This window comes from Agelaius phoeniceus, chromosome 20, assembly GCF_051311805.1.
Source record: "Agelaius phoeniceus isolate bAgePho1 chromosome 20, bAgePho1.hap1, whole genome shotgun sequence".
Lineage (NCBI taxonomy): Eukaryota > Metazoa > Chordata > Aves > Passeriformes > Icteridae > Agelaius > Agelaius phoeniceus.
The window spans coordinates 7,916,401-7,939,902 of NC_135284.1; the positions used below are offsets into that span (position 1 = coordinate 7,916,401).

The following is a 23,502-nucleotide window of genomic DNA, read 5'->3' on the forward strand; positions in this document are numbered from 1 at the left end:
ATCACCCCTTAATTGCTGCTCTCCTCTTGTTCAGACAAGGCTCAGACCAGGCAGAGGTACTGCTTCCAGGGGCCCCAAACTTGTGAACATAGAAATTTGTCAAGTGTTGACTCTGGAGTCTAATAAGAACCCAAATGTCAAAATTGATCCCTCGTAACACACATGCTTTAGCAGTGTCTCAGTTTGGAAAGCCAGGAGTCTGCTAAGGAAGGCAGGAGCCTCCCCTGAAATGGAGAATGTAAACCCTCCCCACCCCTCCCAGTTGCTATAAATGTTAAATTAAGGGGCTCTCAGGCAAAAATACGGGAGCAGGAAATAACATTTCTTTAATAGGGAAGAAAATAAAAGGATAAAATAAACAATGCAGTAAACTAAAACAGCACTGACAGAGTCAGAACCCAACCTGACACCCTGTGGGTCAGGCTGTTGGCAGCAGAACCATTGGAATTGTGGCTCAGCCCTCCTGCAGTGCCAGGGCTGGTTCTGCTGGAGCAGGGATCCTGGAGAAAGGTGCAGTCTCTGCCTCTGAAGATCCAGGGGAAGAAGAGGCAGCTGCTGCTCCTCTGGGGAATCCAGTGCAGAAGCTGTGCTGGTGTTCCAGAATCTCCAGATTATATCCAGGTAGGAATGCTTGGCTCCTCCCTCTGGGCTCACATCTCCCAATGGGATGCTGTAGTTCTTATCAGCCGTGCAGGGACATTCAATGGCTGTTATCAGCAGGTGTCCCCCCAGAGGGAGGAGTGGGTGTAGAAGAGATAAGGCAGAATGCCCACTGAACAGAAGACAACTGTCATAGAGATGGTAATAGAATACATCTTGCCTTGCAATCTGGAACAAGCAGAAACTAAGTTCTTCATGCTATTTCCCTGGTGCTCTTTTCTTTCCTCTTTCCTAGACCTCTAGCAAAGCTTTGAAGTATCTTGCTTTGAGAGCTTTTATATTTTTCATTCTTTCTAGGAGCTGAGCCTGATCTGTCAGGCCCATTACTTGTGGAAGAGCTGTAGAAGTGTTGTGGACTGAGCCACAGTGATGGCTGAGGCTGAACAAGTTTCACAGTTCATTACACATAAGCAATCAAGTTTGGCTTGTCTCTGCAGCTGCTCAGGGTGTCCTCTGCCAGCCTTCTCTGGTAGCAAATAAAAATTTTCTCCTGGCTGTGATTTAGAGTTTTCTGATTGGTGGCACCCAGAAACTTCAGCTGAAAGTTGGGCTGAAGAGTCTGGGGAGCTTTCATTGAGCACAGGATATGTTGCACCAAGCCTCATGCAAACACCCCCTATACCAGCTGTGTGGGAGAGCCACACTTGGCACCTCAGGGCTGTTGAGAGCTGAGGAAGGCTGAAGGTCCGTGGTATGTGACTTGCTGGATCTTATTTTAAAAGCTTATTTCCTCAGTTTCTGTTGTGGTTTCTTCTAGGGCTTTACTCAACCTCCCTCTTTAACCCTCAGAGGGTTTTAATGAAGTTTTAATGAAGTTCTCATGTCCTTGTCATTTGTTGCCTGGGGCCCAGGCTGAAAGCCCAAAGTTTGTGATAGGAGGGTTTGACAATGGGGTCAGCAAGAGTTGGGTCACTGCTGTCTCATTTGCTTGGGTTGACTCTGTTCCCATTCAGGCACCTGTCACATTTCTAAGAGTCTCCTTTTGTATTATGGAGAGTTTGGCCAATCAAGATTCTGCTGGGGAGTGTGAGCAGAGCACTGAATACCAGCATCACCTGCACTTCTCCTTCCCCAGGCAGCAGAGAATTGCTGGAAGGCTGGTGCTGGAAAAAAGGCACTCTTTATTGCCAGTTGTTAGAGTTCTGTGCATGAATGTTTGTAGATGATCCTGTTTAGAGAGATGGTGTTTATATTGAACATAGCCCAGGTGTCTGCTTGCTGTTGCATTTGCTCCAGCAAAGGGCACAGCAGCAGCTGGGAAAAATGGGGAATTTGTGGAGGCCACTGTGTGGTCCCACAGGAGCTGTTAGTGGGACACACAATGGAGTTCCCAGAGTGCCAAGTACTGAAACATCAGTACCTCACACTTTTTTTTTATTTTAATATATATATTTTGATTTCTTTTTTGGAGTAAAAGGATGACTTTGGCTTCTTCCTGCAAAGCAGCAGTTCATTGGGCTCCCTTTGGTCCTTAAGCACTTAGCACCACTCCTGTGCTTTTGAGCTTATCCACACTCTGGGGCTGTGAGGGGGCTGAGGTACTGTAAAGGGGATGAAAACATGAGGTAATTTCTTTATGTTCTGTGTGAAACCTGCAGAAACTGGGCAGCAGATGGAGGATCTGTGCAAATTTACACTGAAGAAGGTGTGTAAGTAATGGCATCACTCAGGTTTAATCCTCACAGGGCGTACACCTACAATCTAAGTTGTTGTCCCAGGTGTTTTCTTTCCGTAAATGCCTTTTTCTGTTTGTGTTTTGACTTCCTTCTAGGACTTGTAGGACTTCTCCTTTTACCAAAACATCTTTTCCCTTGATCCACAGGCTCACCTTTACACAAGCAGGGCACCACATCCACCGCCAGCACCGAGAAGTCAGCTTCAAAGGTTGCCGAGGTGGGCGATGATTTCCTGGGAGACTTCGTGGTGGGCGAACGCGTCTGGGTGAACGGAGTGAAGCCAGGAGTGATCCAGTACCTCGGGGAAACGCAGTTTGCTCCGGGCCAGTGGGCAGGGGTTGTTCTGGATGACCCGGTGGGTAAGAATGACGGCTCCGTGGGAGGAGTGCGCTACTTCGAGTGCCAGCCGCTGCAGGGGATCTTCACGCGTCCATCCAAGCTGACGCGGCAGCCGGTGGCCGAGGGCTCAGGGAGCGACGCGCCCTCCGTGGACTCCCTGACGGCTCAGAACTTGTCCCTGCACTCAGGGACGGCCACGCCGCCTCTGTCCACGCGCGTGATCCCGCTGCGGGAGAGCGTCCTCAACAGCGCCATGAAGACGGGCAACGAGTCCGGGTCCAACCTGTCGGACAGCGGCTCGGTGAAAAAGGGGGAGAAGGATCTGCGCCTCGGGGATCGTGTGCTGGTGAGTTGGCTGTGGGCTATCGGCGTGGAAACACAGGGCACCAGCTCACATCCCAGGCAGCACACCAAGAACTCAATTTTGCAACTCACTTTAAAAGTTTTTCTGACCCATTGTGGAAACTCAGGGCAGCGGGGATGTTTCTCTGTCTGCTCTGGGGTGCTCTGACCCCCAGGGGAACACTGATTTTTGTGGTGGTGTTCACAGGGGTCCCAGGAGGAGATGAGGATCTGACTCCATGTTTCAGAAGGCTAATTTATTATTTTATGATATAGATATTATATTAAAACTATACTAAAAGAATAGAAGAAAAGATTTCATCACAAGGCTTGAACAGAATAGAAAGGAATGATAACAAAATCCTGTCACTGACCAGAGAGAGAGACAGCTGGACTGTGATTGGCCATTAATTAGAAACAACCACATGAGACCAATCACAGATCCACCTGTTGTATTCCACAGCAGCAGATAATCATTGTTTACATTTTGTTCCTGAGGCTTCTCAGGATGAAAAATCCTAAGGAAAGGATTTTTCATAAAATGTGTCTGTGACAGACTTTGACCCTCATTCATGAAGAAAGTTCCCTAAATTCCAGAACAGACTAGAATCCACTAGGGTGTGAATTAGATTGCAGAGAGTAGTGCAGGTGTATGACTCAGGTGGGAAATTTAGGTTGAGTGTGGTACAGCAGCCACACATGGGGCAAAGTGAACCTGAGGATCTGCTCTCTTTTGATGAGTTTGTTTGCTCCCATTTTCTCCTTTACCTCGTGGGGGGAGTGTTCAGGTGAGAACTTATGATAGTACAAGCAGCAGCCATAGAAGGCACGCTATGGTAAACCTGGCTCTGTTCTTTCTGAAGCAGGCAAGCAATGGAATGATGTTCTCCAGGCTTGTTTTACCCCTTTCTTCTCCTGACCATAAGTTCTCTGAGACAGGGCCTGTTCCTTGAACACTCTGTTCACCTCAGTGGGGCCCACCCAGAGTGAATTTTGGCACAGCCACAGAATAAAAAATGGGAGCATCTCTCCCCTGGGCTTCTGTTGAGTTGTGTTTTGGGAATGGTTTGGGTTTTTAATTTTTTTTAAATGAGGGTGCGTCCTTAAAAGCCTGCCCTGCCTGCTAATTTATCCCCCTCAGATGTCACTAGATGAAGTTTGTGCTGTGACTTGTTAGTGTAATAAATAGCTCCAAAAGAGTGAGCCTGGAATAAGCCTAGTGTCTCCCTGGTTCTAGCAGGAATGCTCAGCATACAGAAACATGAGGCATTGTTTGCACACAGTCATAGAGATCCAGGAAAAGAACAGATAATGACAAGAAGAAATAATTTGCTGTTATGGTTCATTCACATCTGCTTGGCTTGGCAGCTTTTATTTTACTTATGGGAGGAGTCAGTTAATCATGTTGGGTATTGGAATACATAAACAATAATTCTGAATTAACCTGAGTTGCCTCAAATTCCTTGAGCCAATCTTTGCTCATCCTCTATGGATTGGTACAGTTTTAGTTGTCTTTATTACTCCTAGTGTTTCCTTTTCTGAAAGAGTATCTTTTTATCTGACAGTGGCTTTTAGATGTATGGGATCCACCAGAGGCTTTTCAAATGAGGGAGGACACGTTTTCAGTGAGTGCTTGTGATGGAGCACGAGGTTGCAAGGGACCCTTCCAGGTCAGCCAGATGGACACCTGGCTCTCTGCAGTCAGGCTATTTCCTGATGGTGCCTTTCTTTAACTTCATTAAAGTCCATTATAGCTTGAAGACATTTTTGCTTTTCAGTTACTTTGTTCCAAGACCCTCCGTGACTCTCCAGCAGTTGCAGAAAGTGACTTTCAGCTTTCCATTAGAAGCTTTCCATTAGAAGAGTTAGATAATATTTGCCTTTGGCACTAGGACTTTTTCCCAGAGATGTAAAAATTGCATTAAAGAGATGAAAAATCCACCCTAATGTTGTAGAACTCATCTCTTGAGGTCTGGCAAATAAATGTGGGACAATTAACCTTTGCTTTGGTGACAGCTGAGCTTCCTGAAATGGGATAATTGCTGAAGTTCTGTTAATGTGAGGCTGGCTTATTGCCTTTCTGCAGGGAAAGAAGGGCTGGAAACAGCAGTGGAGCCTTTTCTGCCTGGGAGGAATTTCTGCTTGGTTTTTTGCCTAAGAAAATGTATTTTGCATTCTTTGTGGAGAGGCCTTCTTAGCAACTGAAATCATTCCCCTCTAGATGCCATTGCTTTCTGAAGAAGTGGGGCAAGTAGGTAGTTTTATTATATGTCAGCCTAAATAAAAAAATAATTTAAACTAAAAAGATTTCTCTTAGAGTAGGTATCATTCCCTTCAGCCATGCTTGTATTCCCTAACTGGAATTGTGCAGTTCAGCATTGAAATAGAGTGATAAATAAAGCTGTTTAAGGGCCAGGGTATATCCATCCCAGTGGCTGGTTCAGTTGCTGAGGGGTATTGCCCCAGATACCTTCTGGATGGATGCTAGATTTGTGATTTTGCTGGAACTTGCAGGTCTCCAAAGCCTCTGCAAATGCCGGAACAGCAACATTTACAGGGAGAGCCAGTGAAGCAGCACTAAAGCTGAGCCTGGGCAGGGCTGTGTGGAGCCTGCCTGGGCTGCTGGAAATGGATCCAGGCCTTCCCCCTGAGCCTGTGGTTTTAATCATCTTGTCTGTCTGCTGCAAACTGCTTTTGCCTGCAGTGTGCTGGAGCTCCTGGCAAATGATGGGAAGCACTCATGAATAAACAAATCAAGTTCTTTCTTCAGTATTCACCCCCCACCTGTCCCTGCCACAGCCCTGCTCAGCCAGCCTGGGGCTGCAGAAAGCATTGAACGTCCTGAGTGAGAAATAATTTCCTGAGAAGCTCCCTGGGCAGGAGAATTGCAGCCTAAGCCCTTCTCCTTGGGCAGAGACAACTCACTGCTCTGCTGCCAAAATCCCTGAGCTGTTTCAGTGCCTGAGACTGAAGCCTCGCTGCTGGAAAGGTGTGCAAGGTGGCATGAAGTGTGAAAAACACCAATCACCTGGTTTTAAAATTTTAAAAGTTTAATAGTAATAAAATGGTTATTAAAAGAGTAATAAAATTACAGTAATAATAATTTGGACAATTAGGATTAGGACAGTACGAGACAATAAAAACAGAGTTATGGACAGTCCTGGTACCTCTTTCTGGGCAAAATAAGCCCAAAAAAGGACCCACATTTAACCCTTAATGCTGTTGCCTGTTGTGTATTCATACATCTCATACATGGTGCATAAATTCCATTCAGACAAAGGATTCCATCTGGTCAGTGTCAACTTCTTCCTCTGAATCCTGACATTGTCTTCAGGGCTGAGCAAGGTGGGAAGAACTCGATAAGTGAGCAATAAATTTTCTTTCTCTGAAAGATTGAGGTGTCCTGTGGCTGCCATCTCAGTGAGAATACCTCATTCCTCTCTTTAAAAAAAAAGTATCTTACATAGCATAGTTTCTATTTTAACATTGTTATAACCTAAAAGTATATTTAACACACTACTTAAGAAAATTAATGCAGCATCACTTTCTAACATAACACATATAATATTAATTTTAATATTTTCTAAAAGCCAATCATAAAATACATCTTTTTCACATGAAGGAAGGATTCCTGCTCTTTATTGTCCTGGTTAAGCTCTCCCAGCTTGTGAAGTCCTTGAGGTGCAGCAATGCTCCTTTCTCAGACAATCACCAGGCATATTCCCTTATTGCTAACCAGGCAGAAAAGAAGGAAGGATCTCATTCTGCATTTCTATCAAGGCAGGATTCTCAGTGTTCCACGGCCTGCTTAGAGCTCCAGCAATTGCTGTGTCATGGCTAAAGAGTGCAGCAGAATGGCAGTGTGGGATGATGGATCTCTGTCCCTGTGGAAGCTTGTGACAGGCAATGGGAAGTGCAGGGTTCCAGCTGTTTGCAGGATTCTGGAGATAAGAAAGCATCTGGGACTCCTGGTCAGAGCTCTTTGCTCACTGTATGGGATTGTTGCTGGAAAGGGGCTTTTTACAGGAGTGTGTAGTGTCAGGATGAGGGGGAATGGCTTCAGACAGAGTAGGGTTAATTTTGATAGTAGGAAATAATTCTTCCTGGTGAGGGTGGTGAGGCCCTGGCACAGGCTGTCCAGGGAAGTTTGGCTGCCCCATCCCTGCCAGTGTTCAGGACAAGGTTGGACAGGGCTTGGAGCAACCTGGGATAGTGGAAGGTGTCCCTGCCCAGGGCAGGGGTGGAACAAGATGAACTTTAAGGTCCTTTCTAACCTAAACCATCCTGTTTCTATGCAGTGAAACAAAGAGGGAAATAAATAGCCCAAAGCTACTGCCCTGCCCTGCTGCCACATTAACCCTTAGAGGCTCTTTGTGCACACCCTCCTAACCATTCATTTGGGCTGAGCCACTGCCTGGCCCTTGTCTGCTTGTGCAGTATCTGTAGTTAAATGGGAGCTGTAAGTGGAGTGTGGTGGAGCAAACTGTGTTAATAACAGGGGCAGACTTGGCACTGGAGCCAGCCCCAGGAGGAGATGCTGTAATTCCAGGCTTTCCTCTTACACCACCTCCCTAGGATATTATTTTCTCCCTGGTGCCTGACAGATAAATGCACAGAAATGTCTTGCATCAGCAGTGCTGTCAGACTCATTGCTGTGCAATGCTGACTTGTGCTGTGGGGATGGGTAGGCACAAAGATCAGTGGTTGGATGAAAAGAAACTACAAAAATTCCTGTCGCATCACATAGGGAGGGCTGGCCTGTAATTCCTGGCTGTCTGTTTCTCCCTTTACCTTAAAAGCCAGTTCTGGCATTCTCAGATGACATGGTATTTATTCAATCAGATAAAGCTGCTGATGGCTAGATTGCACATGGAGGTAAAGCTGTATTTACAGATAAACCTGACCACAAGCCAGCTCTCCACCTTTCACCAGCTGCTGAATGCTGGCCCTGGCTGTAGCTGGGACACAGCCCCAGTATGTGATGGCCACTTTTACCCCCTTGCATTATTTCAGGGGGTATGTAGTAGCTGGATCCTCATCCTGTGCCTTTGCCAAAAGCACCCTCTGTAAATCAAGCATATTGTAGAGTGATTTTCAATGCTTGGGAGAGCTAAACTGTGTACGATGGGAAATCACAGCTCCTGCCTCTCTCAGCTTGGGTGGAAATAGGATCCTTTAGTGGGTGGATGAGTATGGAGAGGGGGAAATAAACCCAGCCATTCATCCCCAAGGAAAGGATGGTTGCTCCAGTTGATAGGCTGGGTCGAGCCTGCAGGCACAGCTCTAATCAGAACAAGCCTCATTTGTCCAGTAAAGGTGATTACCAAGTTCTTGTTGGCATCACCCAGTAGCAGGGTGGGATAAGCTGATGTGCTGCACATAGAAAGTACTTGAAGGTCCTCAGAGTGTGAAGCCAGTGTCCTGTGTGTGCTCTTTTCCCCCACCTCCTTCCTTCCTCTTCCCAGAGGAGAGCAGCAGGAGTCTCAGGGCTCTGCTGAGCCTGTCCCCAGCACAGGACATGGGAACTCTACAAAGGAGGTTTGTCCCTGTGCTGGGCACTTTGTGTTCCCACCTCACCCTCTGCTCAGCAGCCCTGTCTTGTGGAAACACTTTGAAAATCAATTTAAATGGGTAAATTAGAATGTTAAACAGAAAGGACAGTGTTATCTCTGGATTTCTGCATGGGAATATGATCAAGCAGGTGTCTCAGCCATTGCTGACCCCTGAGTGTGTGACATGGTTGGGGACAGTCCCTGATGGCCTGAAAGGCACAGAGGATTTTATTTTTCTCTTCTTCCTGAGCAGGATTGCAAGCAGAGCAATGCCCAGAGGCCATAGGGTGAGGGCAGCTCCCAAGAGGTTCTTGCTTAGAGCAGGAAACTGCTGTGGGACGAGCAGGGCCATGAGGAGCAGGGAGCAGACACAGGCTGGAGGGGGTGTCACTCTCAGCAGCCACACTGAGTGAGATCTGTCCTGCTGCTCATCTGGTGAATAGTTTAAATGATAATTTAGCTCTGTTGAAGCCAGTGTCAGGAAGGATTAGCATCATTGTCTTTCCAGCCCTGGGATACTGATCTGCATCCCATTTTGTCCATTTGATGGGATAAGCACAGTAAAATGTGATGTCAATGATAACTACAATCAGCAGGGAAGGTGTGTGGATATCCTTCCCTGACTGCATGGTGCTGCTCTGACTCACCAGTAGATACAGACCTGCTGAATATTCTCTAAATATCCTTGCCTTCATTTTGTTGTGAAGGTCAAGCCCTAGACTGTCCCTTGAAACTGCTGGGGATGTTTCATTGGGGAAGGGATGAACTGTGTGCTGCAGCCTCCCAGGACCTGAGGTTGGACCCAGACTTCAGAGCTGTGCTGTTTAGTCCATAAAGGTGCAGTTATTTTTAGTCTAGGAAAACTCCTTTTTCCTTTACATAAGCAATTTTTTAGGGATTTAGAATTGGTAAATCTAACATTGCTACTCTAAAATACACAAACCCAGAGTTTTCTGCATTCAGCTCTCACTGTTTTCTGTAGGAAAATAACACTCTGTTGATACCTTTTAATGTTAAATTTAATATTAAGAAAATGAATAACTGCAAGTCATTTGGGATGAAGCTGCAAATTTGATTTTAAACTTATTTTTAAGCTTTCTTCCTTGAATTTAGGCTAGAAAGGTTTAGATCATATGCTGATTTACTCGAAGTATGACCCTTTAGAACCACCCTCCTCCTCTTCTATCTTCCTTTTCTCAGCCCAAGTGTCTAAGTGGGAGTGTTTAGAGCAGAGGCAGCTCTTGCTCAGTGCCACAGACTCTCAAGCATGATCAAAACACAGCTCCCTGACTTGCCCTCCTTGAGTCTCCTCAGCAAGATGCAAACTTTAAGAACCTAAAGTGTAAATTCAGGAGAAAAAGGTGTGATTTATTCTTATTTCTGCATGGTGGGGGAAGAAACCTGTGCTGGAGGATGCCTGGCAGTGAGCTGAGCCCCACTCCCATGCAGTTTGTCAGCACTGTTGCTGTAGGAAGTGAAGATAAAAGTGGAACACCTCTATTTTGAGCAGGTTCTACATCCTGGGAGCAAGCTGAGGAGCAGGGAATGCTTTCCTGGATCTGCTGTGCTCTTGCTGTCATGTCCAGTATTGCCCAGAACTGTTGGAAAACCTGGCAGTGCAGGTCATGGCTCTTCAGGCAAGGCAGGTATGAGCCGTGCCTGCAGGGCTTCAACTCCTTTGTGGCCTCACAAGTAACTTGGTGTAATTAGTTGACACCTTGAAATAAGTTTTAATTATATTTACTCTGATATCTTCTAGGCAGGCAGTCCCAAAATCACTTTGCAGTTATTGGAAAGACAACTTAAGTGCTGGGAGAACTTGGTGTGAGAGCTATTCAATATTGTTCCCATTTTTTGGAACTTCCAGAAGGAGCTGTTTTTAGCTGCATTATGCTTGGTTGTCGTTGTTGTTTTCCCCAAAACAACTATAAAAGCAATGACATTTTATATTTGGTAAAATATAAGATGTTATTGCTTTTATAACAATTAGATAGAACTCAGAGTGAGACCTATCTGCTTGATTTCATCAGATCTGAAAAAGAAAATACAGATGTCTTGTCCCTCTGTCTAAATACCTGTGCCAGTTTCAGTCCCCTTGTGTCAGTGGAAGTGTGGCAGCAGCTCTCTGACCAACACACAACTGTCCCAGGCATTGTGCTGGAAAAAGGCTGTGAAAAGATCAGAGAAAAGAATTAGAAACAATTCTTAGCTTGGTGCACCTGTTGATGTGAACACATGGAATGTGTTATTGTTTACCAAAATTTGTTTACCAAAAGGTGGTTTCTTAATTAGTGATGGTGTTTTGATTAAAGGACCAATCAATCCCAGTTGTATCATAACTGTCTATAAAAACAATGGGTTTCTTAATAAAAACAGAGATTGATCAGCGTTCTGTGAATCATAGATGTTACAGCAGCCTCTTTGAGCTAGGTCTCATAAGCTTTGGAGGTCTATAACACACCCAAGATAGCTCAGCTACCCTTAGAAGCATAAAAATCAGCAAGATGGCTTTTGTTGCAGTGTTAGAAACAAAAAAGTTTAATAAAAGGCAAAATAACAAACAGAGAAAAACCGAGCCAGGTGCAAGAGGTTCTTACTCCTGGTAAAACACCTCACAAAAGCACTTTGTTTCTTTGTTCACTTTTTTCTACTAAATTGCTCAGGTGGGACTTTTTGGCTTCTGTCCAATTAGCTATCCTTAAGTTTGAGGTGAAGTCCCCTGGGCCTATGCGGTTGCTTTTTCACCTAATTGAGGAGAGAAACTTCTGGGCTTCTTTCCTTTTTAAGAGGATAAAGAATAGTTTTGTCACTCTGCCAACAGAAAGCACACTCCTATACATAGAGTCTATAATAATTATTACCCAACTGGGGGGCCTGTTACTACGACAGTGCTGCCATCTCTAATCCTCTTATCTCTGAACATCTTCTCTAAACCCTTCTCTCTGAACATCCTCTCTCTGGCTGGTCGGTGGCACAAAGACAGGAGTGGTGTGCCCCACGTTGGGCGCCAGTTAAAAATGCGGTGTTACAGTGGTCGGTGCTGCTGCCTGTCCCCAGCAAGCCTCTCCTGTCCAAAGGCAGGGCTGAGTTGACATTCAGGCAAGGCAGTCAAACCTCCACTCAACACTCACTGCAGCTGGCTCAGCACTAGAGGCAGGAAAGGCTCTTTTGCAAGGTTTATTCCAGCAGAGTAACAGTCACCAAAGGACCAACCCGGGGAAAAGAGAAAACCCACGTGGAGCAGGCAGCTTATAAAGGGGAAGGGGTGGGGGGCAGAGCTAAGGGCTGGGCAGAGGGGCCTGGCCACCAGGGGTAGGGGGGATGGCCACCAGGGGTACCAAGCCAGTGACAGGGGAAACCAGAGGAAGTTGTGACACCAAGTCCATGGGGAGACTGTTTTTCCCTTTGGGAGGGATGACTCTGTGGTAAGTAATTAATGTTTCCAGGGCTGAGGGCTTGGGGATTGACCAAGAGAGGAGAGTTCATGGGATGCTACAAGTGCTGCCATCTCTAAACCTCTTCTCTAAACCCCTTCTCTCTGAACATCTTCTCTCTGCAGGTCGGTGGCACGAAGACAGGAGTGGTGCGCTACGTGGGAGAGACAGACTTTGCCAAAGGAGAGTGGTGTGGAGTGGAGCTGGATGAGCCCCTGGGCAAGAACGATGGGGCAGTTGCTGGCACAAGGTACTGGCTGCTCTGAACCCCTGCACAGCTCCTGGGGTGCCTGGGGGGCAAATGCCATCAGCCCCAGGAGGAGAGTTGGGTATTTTTCTTTGAGTTAGGTCTTACGAGCTCTTAGAGGAACCTGTCAGACTTGAGATGGCTCAGCTACTTGGAATGGCATAAAATTAGGAGGATGGCTTCTGAGATAGTGCTGGAAACAGAAAAGTTTTAATAAAAGGTAAAATAACAAAGATCTTACAGAGAAAAACTGAGCTAGGGGCAAGAGATTTTTGCTCTTGCTAAAAACACTACAAAAGCAATTATTTCTTTTGTTCTCTTCTTTTTCTCCTTAGGGGGGACTTTGTGTCTTCTGTCTAATCAGGTAGCCTTAGGTTTGAGGTGAAGTCTCAAAGGTCTTATGAGGTGTCCTTTTTACCAAATTGAGGAGAGAAACTTCTGGGCTTTTTTTCTTTTTTTTTAAGGAGACAAAGGATAATTTGATCACTCTGTCAACATTCATACAGAGAGTTAGGGCTGTGCTTGGTTGGATGTTGTTGACTGGGAGGAAGAGTAATTTTGAGTCTTTTAGGTTTTTGGATAGCCTTGCAGGGAGATCAATACAAACCTCATCACTGGGCCATTTTAAAGCAGGATCAGATAACTTCTGTAAGGAGGAACCTGAATGGCTTCAGGAAACAGGAGAAAGTAGGGAGAGAAGATAACTTACAGTGGGATTTAATTTTTGCAAGAAACTGATTCTGTTGATTGTATTAGCTCTGCTTTCTACCACACATTCCTGTCATAAACTTTCTTCTTGTGCTATGTCACCCTGTCAGTACTGCAAAAGACAAAGATTTTACTTTCTTTTCTTCTCACTTAATGTTTTATTCTGTTTTTTCTGGGAACAAATTTCCAGAGAACTGAAAGAACAGTTGGTGGTTGTTTTCTGTCCCTGTACTAATTCTGTAGTGGGATAGGTGTCTGCTGATTGATCTTACCACCTCTGACTCCCTAGGTACCTCCACTCTTTTATTTTCCAAAAAAGCCCTTGTTAGTATCTATAAAACGAGGCAGAGACATCTCACAGGCTTGCTGGGAAGCTCTTTCTGTTCTTGTGGAATTTAGTTGTGGAATGACCCAGGCCTTGGATCTTGAGCTTGGTGGTGTTCAAATCTGAATTACACAGCAGCTCTGACCATGCTTCAAATACAGGTGCAACTGATTCCTTGTCCTACACAAGTTCCTTAAGTGGGAAATACTGTTGGTTTCTTGGAGCTTCTGAAGGCAGTCTGGCTTTGGAGGTGAGATTTATCTTTCACAGAATTAACTAGGTTGGGAAAGACCTTTGATATCATCAAGTCTAACCCAGAACTTTGAAACTGAGGAGCTAAGAGTTCCTGCCTTGTTAGATCTCAGGTTCTGGAATAGAAGTTTCTTATGTTGGGTCAGCTTTTTGTCCAGCAGCCATGTGCTTTCATTTAAATTAGGAGAAAAGCTGTCTTGTTCAATGTCAGGGCAAGAAAGCAGTAAGTGATTGGCAGCAGATGGCTGAGTTTCAGCCTGTTCTCAAAATAAAAGAACCAGGATGGCAGAGAATAAATCATGGAGTGAATGCAAGGCTCTGCTTTCTTTATCATACAATTCAAACTATCTGGAAGATTAATCTTCATGATGCTCAGGAAGTATTTATTGTCTCTGTGCATGTGGAAGGTGTGAAAGGCAGATGTGGGTGCAGTGCTGTCTGCCTCTCATCCTCATACCTCTGTTGCTGTGGTTTGGAAACCCAGCTTTTGGAAGTCATCTGTCTTCTGAAACTGCTGCATCTTGGCTGAGGCTGTTCTGGTGTGTGCCCTGTCTGCAGAGGCTCCTCCTTTGGTTCACACTGTTCAGAGCAAGGCTGCAGCACTGTCCATGTCCAGCCTTCATCCAGCCTTTGATTTTGTTGTAGCAGGTGCCCATTCAGCAGCAGTGTGTGGAGAAGCTTGCAGAGTCAAACCAACTCCCTTGGTGCATGTAGGCACCCCTGAGTGCCTTCCCTGTGTGCTCTGGCAGCCTGGAATTCTTGAGGCTGTGCTGATCTTGTCCTGCCAGGATCAGCCTGGGCGGCAGAGGCTGTGCTCTGGTGATGGTTGCCATCTAGTGAGCACTGGCCAGCAAGCCCAGCACTGCCTGCTGCAGCAGGAGAATAAACCCAAAGCTGGAGCTCAAGGCACTGAGGCTGGTGGAAGCAGCAGAGGTAGCCTGGATCCTTTGGTGACATTGGTGACATGAGTTGGTGGTGAACTGGCTGAAATTTGGGGTGGCTTGTTGGATTATATCTTTTTCTGACCCAGAGATGGGGTAACTGAGAGGTGTTTTAAAAACTTTTATTCCATTTTCAGTCTCCTGAGAAGGGTGGGACAATACAGATAATTCACACCCTCACAATCAGATGCCAACTGTATTTTAATTACAATACACTGTAAGTGTTTCTTGGCCTATCAGCTTTTGCCACATCATGCTGTAAATGCCTTAAAGCCAATAATCTAAAATTACACCTCATGGGTCTTACTACAATGCATCTTTCATAGTTCTATTTCTCCAAAGTATCCAGTCTTATTTGTAAAACCATCCTTTGAAACTTTTTTCTTCCTTCATTTCTCTCAGCAATGTCTGTCCTGTTGCATGGCATTTCTAAGTCAGCATTTCTTATCTCAAGGTTTGCACACAGATGCACACTGTGTGGGACTTCTGCCAGGCTTGGAGAGTTCTCTATAAATTCAATTCCCACAGTGGGTCACTGATTTTCCTGCAGGTCCAGGTGTGGCTATGCACCAAGGGCAGGCTGTGCATCAGTGGCAGTGGCCCAGGGGACAGGGTGTCACTGTGGGGAGCCCCTCTGGACATCAGATGGTGAGATTTGCATCAGATGGTGCTGATTTGCACTGAGCTTTGCTGCATCTGCTCTCTTGTCTGCACAGGGGACTGCAGAGGTGCTGGTGTGGTGTGGTTTGGTGTCAGTTCCACAAAGCCAAGCCAGTTCCATGCACTCATCTCTATTAATTTAAATTTACCTGCTTATTTTACTGTTCTCCCTCCTCTCTCTGCTCCAGTCAGAGTCCTTGCTCACTAAACTCCCCAGAACTTTTACTTTTGCACTGTTTGTCAGCCTTGGACACTGAAGATTTTTCCATCTATTTCAACATTTCCTGTGCTGTTTTCCACCTGCAGTTTGCATTGCAATGACTTTTCTGCCCTATTTCCTCTCTGTAATGTGAGTTCAGGGCTCCTCCACACTCACTGAGAGCAGCTCTTGGTTTTCATGTAGATTTTTTTTTTTTCTGCCAAGTGGTTTGGACCCAATTCCTGCTTCTGAATTATAAAAGTTAATTGCAACCACTTTCAATCTGGACTGAAAGAAAATGGGCAGACATAGTGATGCAAGTTTGAACTTGCTCAGAGCTGTCAGAGGCTTTTAAGGGAATTAACATTTGGGATTGTTGTGCAGCCCCAGTACCAGGCTGTGCTTACAGCAGGCAGAGCTGTGGAAGGGGCTGTTGGCCTGCCTGTGCCTACTGGAATTTGGGAAAATGATGCTTTGGCAGGTTTGCAAGAGGTCAGCCTGTGGTGTGGCTGGTTTTTAAAACCCAAGGGCCTGTGTTGGCAGGAAGTCAAGGAGGCTGAGAGATTTGGGGTTATAGAGGGGTTGTTTAAAGTTTGTTATAGAAAAAACATGGATCTGAGCTCATGTTTAAAATTTAATTTTATTCTCATCTGGCTGGAGATCAGGCTGTTCCCTGGCCTCCCAAGCACACAGGGGTCTGCCTGTGACACAGCTGTATGGCTGCCAGCTCTTAAAAATAAAAGGGAGTTGGGGAAACAGCTGCTCACATCTGGAGAGAGAGAAAACTTGTGCTAGTAAAACTGGATTTGTGTAATTTAGTCATTAGAACCTGCTTTTTTATATTAACATAGGACAGATTGTTTTATGAGCCTGTATTTAGTCCTATTCTTGCTGGGAGGCCTGTGAGGAAGCTCTTAGAGGAGCTTTTTGTGTTGGCTGCTCCCCTGGAACTCGGGGACACCGTGCTGGAGGTGATCTGGTTCTTCTTGCTGCAGTGCAGCTGGCCAGCAGCAAATGAACCTTGGCCAAGGCCCTGAAGGAGTTTCCAGGGTTTGACACTGAATTGTGGCTCATTTTTATTCTGGAAGAGGGCTCTGGAGAGACAGAATCTTTGGGCTCAGTTGTGGAAGAGACCATGCACTGTAATTATCTGGTCCTCCCTTTTCCATGCTTTCATCTTTCCAAGTTTGATGGCATAGGAAACAGTTTCTCTGCCACCCAAAGGAGGTGGCACACGCTGGAGTTTGCTGTAATTGTATTTTTAGCTTCAAAGGATTGAACTGCTGTTTTCTCCTGGTTTGGGAGGAAAGATTTTTACCCTGTGAACATTTATACAGAGCTGTGTGATTCAGATCTTTTTATTTGACAGAGTCACGGGGTGAGTCAGGTTGGAAGGGACCACAGTTGGTCATCTAGTCCAACCTTCCTGCTCAGGAAGGGTTATTGCAGAGCACATGGCATGGTGTTGTGTCCAGAAGGTTCTGGAATATCTCCACACTTTCTCTAGGCAGCCTGTTCAGGCCTTGGTCACTATACAGGGAAGAAGTTCTTCCTCATTTTTAGCTGGAATTTCCTGCCCATGGCCTCTTGTCTCATTGCTGAGCTCACAGAATAGAGCTTTGTCCACCTTCTGACACCTCCTGCAGACACACTTTACTACATCACCATCCTCAAAGCAGGGTAAAGAGCACACCCAAGTTTTGGAAGGTTGATTGTGAGGAAGGAGTGCTTGTGCTGTGGCTGTGTTTATGTTCTGGGATTTGTGCTCTCCAGGCTACCAGCTGTGTCTTTCCTGGCATCTTACCAAAGTGCACAGCAGCTGGTGCTTGGCAGTAACCTCAGGGTCCCCCTGCTAAAGCACCACAAATGCAAACATGGAAATTGCCAGTGCTACAAGCAGGAAAGGAGAATAATCCAACTGCTTGTACACAGGAAAGCAGTTGCTTAACCTGAAGAAAAGGAGACTCAGGGGTGACCTTATCACTCTACAGCTCCCTGAAAGGTGCCTGTGCTCAGGTGGGGTTGGGCTCTTTCTCCAGGCAGCACTGACAGAACCAGAGGACACAGCCTCAAGCTGTGCCAAAGGAAATACAGGTTGGATATTAGGAAAAAGTTTTTTACAGAATGGGTGATAAAGTCCTGGAATGGCTGCCCAGGGAGGTGGTGGAGTCCCCATCCCTGGGTGTGTTTAACAAAGCCTGGATGTGGCACTGGGTGCCAGGGTTGAGTTGAGGTGCTGGGGCTGGGTGGGACTCAGTGATCTTGAAGGTCTCTCCCAACCCAGTGATTCTGTGATTCTATGAAACAGTGCCACAGCAAAGCACCCAGAGATGAGCTGTGGGTTTTGTACTGCTTGGCAGTGCCATTCTGCAAGGCTTGGGTGACATGGCTGCTCTGCCACTCCTCACTTGGTGCATCTCCTGTATTCCAGGTATTTCCAGTGCCCACCCAAGTTTGGCCTCTTTGCTCCCATCCACAAGGTGATCCGGATTGGGTTCCCATCAACCAGCCCTGCCAAGGCAAAGAAGAGCAAGAGGATGGCCATGGGGGTGTCAGCCCTGACCCACAGCCCCAGCAGCTCCTCCATCAGCTCCGTCAGCTCCGTGGCCTCCTCGGTCGGGGGCAGGCCCAGCCGCAGTGGCCTGGTGAGTACCTGCTGGGGGTTTCCTCCTCACTCCACCTCTGTGACCCAGCCTCACAAAACAGGAGGGTCGGGGTTTTCTTCCAGTGCAGCTGCTCCTTCACCATTCATGGGGTGAGGGGAATGGAGTGTGGGACTGTCACCCACCTCACAGTTGTCAGAACCCAGGACATTGCTCTGACTGCCCTGGAGGACTCAAGACCCTGGCAGGGGGCTCAGAGACCTTGGCACAGAGTCACAAACACCTGTGCCTTTGATTTTAGCCCTTGGATAAAACAATTACCAACTTTGTGTGAGGAGTTACAAGCCAGAAGGGTTTGAGTAGAATGATAGTGAATTTGTCACAGGGTGAAAATGTAGAATTTGGGGGGTTTTAGAATGGGGGTTCAGGAGGCAAGATGGAGGAATTTGGGTGTACCCTATCCTTCTTCTCCCCCTGTTTCTTAGCCTCCATCTTCTGCTGTGATGGTGGCACTTTTGGATTGGTTGAGAGTAGAGACAGACTGTCTAACATAGGTGATGGGTGTTGGAAAATTACTGTAAATAAAGTACATGTAGTTTTTAGTATAAAAAGATAACACTGCCCTGAGGGTGTCAGTGTGCCACAACCCAACCTGCTGGACAGACCTCAGCGGGTCAGAAAAAGAATCTTATATATAAGAGAAAATAAACAACCTTGAGAACCAGAACAGAAGAATCCTGACTCCTTCTTTGGCTGCCAGGCTGGAAAATGAGACTCTGTAACACATCTCAGGGTTGTCCTGACCACAGAGACTCTGAGACAGTCTCCCTCCAAGTAAGGGACACCAAGCAGCTGTGACCACTGAAGAGGCTGGAGTGCAGTTTGCAGTGGGATCCCAGTTCTGCTGTCAAGAGCAGGTTTGTGAGGGATCCCTGCAGAAAAAGGACATTCCTTCCAGTCTCACATGGCCATGCTGCTCCACTGAGCAGCTGTGCAAAGCTCCTGCTCTGGAGGGTGACAGTGTCCTCGGTCACATGCCTGGGGTTTTGGCAGGTGCTCAAGCAGGCAGAAAGCAGAGCAGGCAGTGATCCTAGTAAAAGTTCTGGCTCTGCTGTGGTGCTGCTGCTGCAGAACACCCACAGCCCTCTTGGCTGGGGAAAGGGTGCAGTGTTATTCCTGGGAGTGGATCCAATAACCCCATACTGGTCTCCACTTGAGATGCGTCTACCCAGCTGAGCTCATCTTTGGGATTTCATCAGTGCAGGCCATCAATAAAATGTACCTAAGAAGGCAGATGATAGAGTGCATGATAATTTTCCCTGACCCAGTTCCCACCCCATGTTGTGTCCTTTGGGAAATGCTGTGTTCACTGCAGTGCAGAAGAGCAGTTGAGCTTGTGAGCATTGTCCAGATGTTTCTCAGACTTCCCCTCCCCTGTAGGGCCCAGAGCTGGAGCTGCAGCTCTCCTCAGATGAATAAATGATCATTAGGTGAGCAGCATCCCAGGTTGAACAGGGGACTTCAGCTGTTCTGGGCTGGAAAGGACACGGCTTTACCCTGTCACTGACATATTTTATGAAAATCCTTTTGCCAGGATTTTTCTCCTGAGAAGCTGAGAAGCCTCAGAAAAGAAATGTAAACTATAACTATCTGATGGCTGTGGAATGTGGTCTGGAGATGGTTTACCTATAGGTGCATCTTTGATTGCTCTCATGTGAATTGTTTTTAATTAATGGCCAATGACAGCCAGCTGTGTCGGACTCTCTGAGTCTGTCATGAGATTTTATTATTCATTCTTTTCTAGCTTTCTGATGTCTCCTTTCTCTTTCTTTAGTATAGTTTTAATGTATCATTTTCTTATAATATATATCATAAAATAATAAATCAGCCTTCTGAAACATGGAGTCAAGATTCTCATCTCCTCCCTCATCCTGGGGACCCTCAAACACCACCACATTACCCCATCTCTTTTTAACTCTTTCCCAGCTGACAGAGACCTCATCTCGCTATGCCAGGAAGATCTCTGGCACCACAGCCCTGCAGGAGGCCCTGAAGGAGAAGCAGCAGCACATTGAGCAGCTGCTGGCAGAGCGGGACCTGGAGAGGGCAGAGGTGGCCAAGGCCACCAGCCACATCTGTGAGGTGGAGAAGGAGATTGCCATCATGAAGGCCCAGCACGAGCAGGTAGGAGGTGATGGCTCTCAAATGTCTGAATATTTGATATGCCCTGGAAGTGTCAGATCATAATGTTACTGATTCATTAAAAAAATATGGATATTGATCTAGTACTGATATCCAACTGTGATGGACAAAAACCCTCTAACAGTTTAGAGCTAGAAAGTGTATGTTTATTGTGGGATAACTCCCAAATACACACCACAATTTACAGGTGATTACAGAGTCCTTTTATCTATACAAGCATTGAATACCCAAAATACAAATACATATTCATAACTTTGGTACATCCCATTCCCCACTCTGTATGGTAATTAGTTCAAAAGCCATTAAGCATGAGTGGTTTGTTCCTTGAAATGGGTCTGTGGTCCCTTCCATGGGTCGGGGTCCCAAAATGAGGAAGTAAATGAAGTCTTCCTCATTCTGACCTTTCTACCTTCTCAATGCAAATATGACAAATGAACCCTTGGTAGAACTCCCATTCCTGTCTTCAATTGGTTTCAGAACAGAGGAGGCCACAATTGTCTTATGTTCCTAAAAGCCATTTATCAGTTTCTATATTCTTCATTATAAACCCAGCTAACCAAACACTGTGTTGACAAGCAATCAATTATTAATTAACTACTAACTCTTAACTTCATCAAGGCCTACCCATTTACTTTAATTAACTCCAGTAAAGCTTATCTCTAACTAAAATTTCAGCTACTCTAAAATCTCTAAATTCCTTAAAGTTTATGTCTCATTACCACTGTGTGTGAAACTGGGGCTCTGAATTTCTGCCTCTAATGTGCTGAGTTAAGCTGAGGTGTGTTATAGTTGCCTCCTTCAGCCAGCTTTTATAAGCTCTCAGAGGTCTATAACACACCCAAGATAGCTTAGCTACCCTTAGAAGCATAAAAATCAGCAAGATGGCTTTTGTTGCAGTGTTAGAAACAAAAAAGTTTAATAAAAGGCAAAATAACAAACAAACAAAAAAAAAAACCCTTGCCAAGTGCCAAAGATTCTTGCTCCTGATAAAACACTTCACAAAAGCAATTAGTTTCTTTGTTCACTTCTTTTTCTAGTAAATTGTCCAAGCAGGACTTTTTACCTTCTGTCCAATTAGCTATCCTTAAGTTTGAAGTGAAGTCCCCTAGGCCTATAAAGTGACTTTTTCACTTAATCAAAAAGAGAAACTTCTGAGCTTCTTTCCTTTTTGAAAGGACAAAAATAGTTTTGTCAATCCATCAACAAAAACTCCATTCCTATGGAGGCTCTTTCTCCACCCTCCCAGTGTCACATGTGCTGAGCCAGGAGCAGGGAAAGGGCTGTGCCAGATCAGAGGCAGTTTGTGTCTGGTGGATCAATACATTTCAATGCTGAAATGCAAATTTGTTCCCCTCAGCCCCTGAATCTGGCTGTGGCTGGGACTGCATTGCAGTGATTCTATGGTGCTGAGGGCACCAGCCCAGTTCATATGCCACTGCTTTCCCACCAGAGAGGATGCTTTAATAACATTAATAAAGGCAGGAAATCTGGAAGGAAAACAGGCTGATCATATTAGGCTGGTGTTTGTTTGGTTTTTTTGCACAAGCATTTGTACAGAGGATATTTTATGTATTAAAATGCTTAAAGAGAGTTGTGTCTGTGCTGTTTGTCAGTATATGGTTCTTCATCATCTGCTGTTGCCCTAAATTCTTTACTCATGCTTTTAAAGCCAAGTGAGCTACCTAGGAGCAGGGAAGGCTCTGTATGTTTGAGTGGTGGGTCCCACCTGCCTGTCAGAAATGCAGGAGAAATTGGGAAATCAGCTGCAAGCTGACATTCCTCTTGTGTATTGTGTTTCCCAGCAATTATCAGTAACAATTTAATTAACAGAAGTCTGAAATATCTCTTTTGCTTCATGACTGGGGCTGAGTTGCACTGGTAACCTCTGACCAGATTTTCAGAACTTTTCAGGCTTCAAGTTCTTAACTCTAATCAGAGCTGGAGTCTCCAAAAGGGTCAGGTGAGAGAGGGACTGAAACACAGATCCCTTCCAGCTGTTGGAGATGGAGCAGTTTTTGTTGTCTTGATCCCTACATCCTGAGCTCTTTGGAAAATGTGCTCTTACCAGAGCATCCTCTGAAACAGATCATCAAAACTTTCTGTTCCCTGGTTCTGACCCTTTCTTAAACAGCTTTGTGCTACTTCAGACAAGGCTAACTTTGTGTCTTGGGCTCATTTTTTGCTCCAGTATGTCACGGAGGCAGAAGGAAACCTGCAGCGAGCACGAGCCTTGGTGGATGGGATGCAGAAGGAGAAGATTGAGCTGCTGAACCAGCTGGAAGAGGAGAAGAGGTAAAGCAGGAGTGGATGGCTGTGAGGGGGTGAAGTCATGTGTGGACAGTGCTGAAGCCTTTGGGTGGTTTTGCCTTAAGGATACAGTGTGAAACAAAAATTGGGCCATAAACAGGCCTGTGCACCTTGGGCCATCACAGACCCTCCTGTACAGCCTGGATTTGCTGAGGTCCCCTTCCTCTCTTCCATTTATGATGGGCTGATCTGGAGGATGTTCTTTGTGAGGAAGAGAAGCCAAACTGGAGTGCAGCCTTACTGCAGTGCCATGATTCACAGGCCCCCATCCATGCAAATCTCCTGGTGCACATTTCCCCTGTGGATCAGAGTGATCTGCATGTCATTCTTGGAGTCCAGGTACTCCATGTGTATAATTAAACTCTTCAGTGGGAATAGGAAAACATTTCTGTGTATTAAATAACTGAAAACAGTGTTGATTTCAATTATTGATGCCCCTCCTGAGGATGAAATGTTCTTTTATGCATAAGTTTCCCCATAGTCCTGGTAGCCAGCTGATTTTCCCAGCTCCAGGAGGCCCTTTAACCCCAGACAGCTGAGTTTTCCTCTAAATATAAACAGATGCCTCCCTCCTCTAATTAGAGGAGGTTTAGACAAGGAAGCTTGTTTATGAAGTTAGTTATGTACACTCACAGCTATTTTTATCTGTTACAGAATCATAGTCCTTACATCTGGCTACTAACTAAACATCCTCAGCCTTTTTCTTTATAATCAGTAAAGAGAAAAAGAGGGATGAGTCTAGCAGAAAATGGAATTACTTTCTATTCTTACTGGCTTCTGTCTTCCAAAAGAGAAGAGTTTCCTTGGCATGTCTTTGTTAGTGTGTGTGGTTTTATTGCATTTATGCATGACTGGCCTGTGAACTCTGTGGGGAAGGCTCTTCTGTCTGCCAGGGTAGCTCAGAGTTCCCCACCCTCTGCCAAGGAAGCAGAGGATCCCATTCCCTTGGAGCATTCTGTATAGACCCTGTGCATTTGGCACAGGAATTGCCCAGTGCTTGGATAACAGGTTTAAATAATCCAGTGAAACCTGGTTGTGCTTTGCTTGTTTTCAGG

The 23,502-nt window shown here is 45.7% G+C and overlaps 1 protein-coding gene across 5 annotated transcripts in view; it reads left to right on the forward strand.

The window, feature by feature from the left end:
- Positions 1 to 23,502, forward strand: part of CLIP2 (CAP-Gly domain containing linker protein 2) — a 99,030-nt gene that overhangs the window by 52,567 nt on the left and 22,961 nt on the right. For all 5 annotated transcript variants that reach the window (XR_013184900.1, XM_077188857.1, XM_077188858.1 and 2 more), the window contains 5 exons: positions 2,483 to 3,021; positions 12,129 to 12,253; positions 17,767 to 17,980; positions 19,925 to 20,122; positions 22,329 to 22,432. Coding sequence is in view for 4 of the 5 variants with exons in the window: in XM_077188857.1 (XP_077044972.1) it covers positions 2,483 to 3,021; positions 12,129 to 12,253; positions 17,767 to 17,980; positions 19,925 to 20,122; positions 22,329 to 22,432 (1,180 nt within the window). In the remaining variant the exon portion in view is untranslated. The remainder of the gene's footprint in view (positions 1 to 2,482; positions 3,022 to 12,128; positions 12,254 to 17,766; positions 17,981 to 19,924; positions 20,123 to 22,328; positions 22,433 to 23,502) is intronic.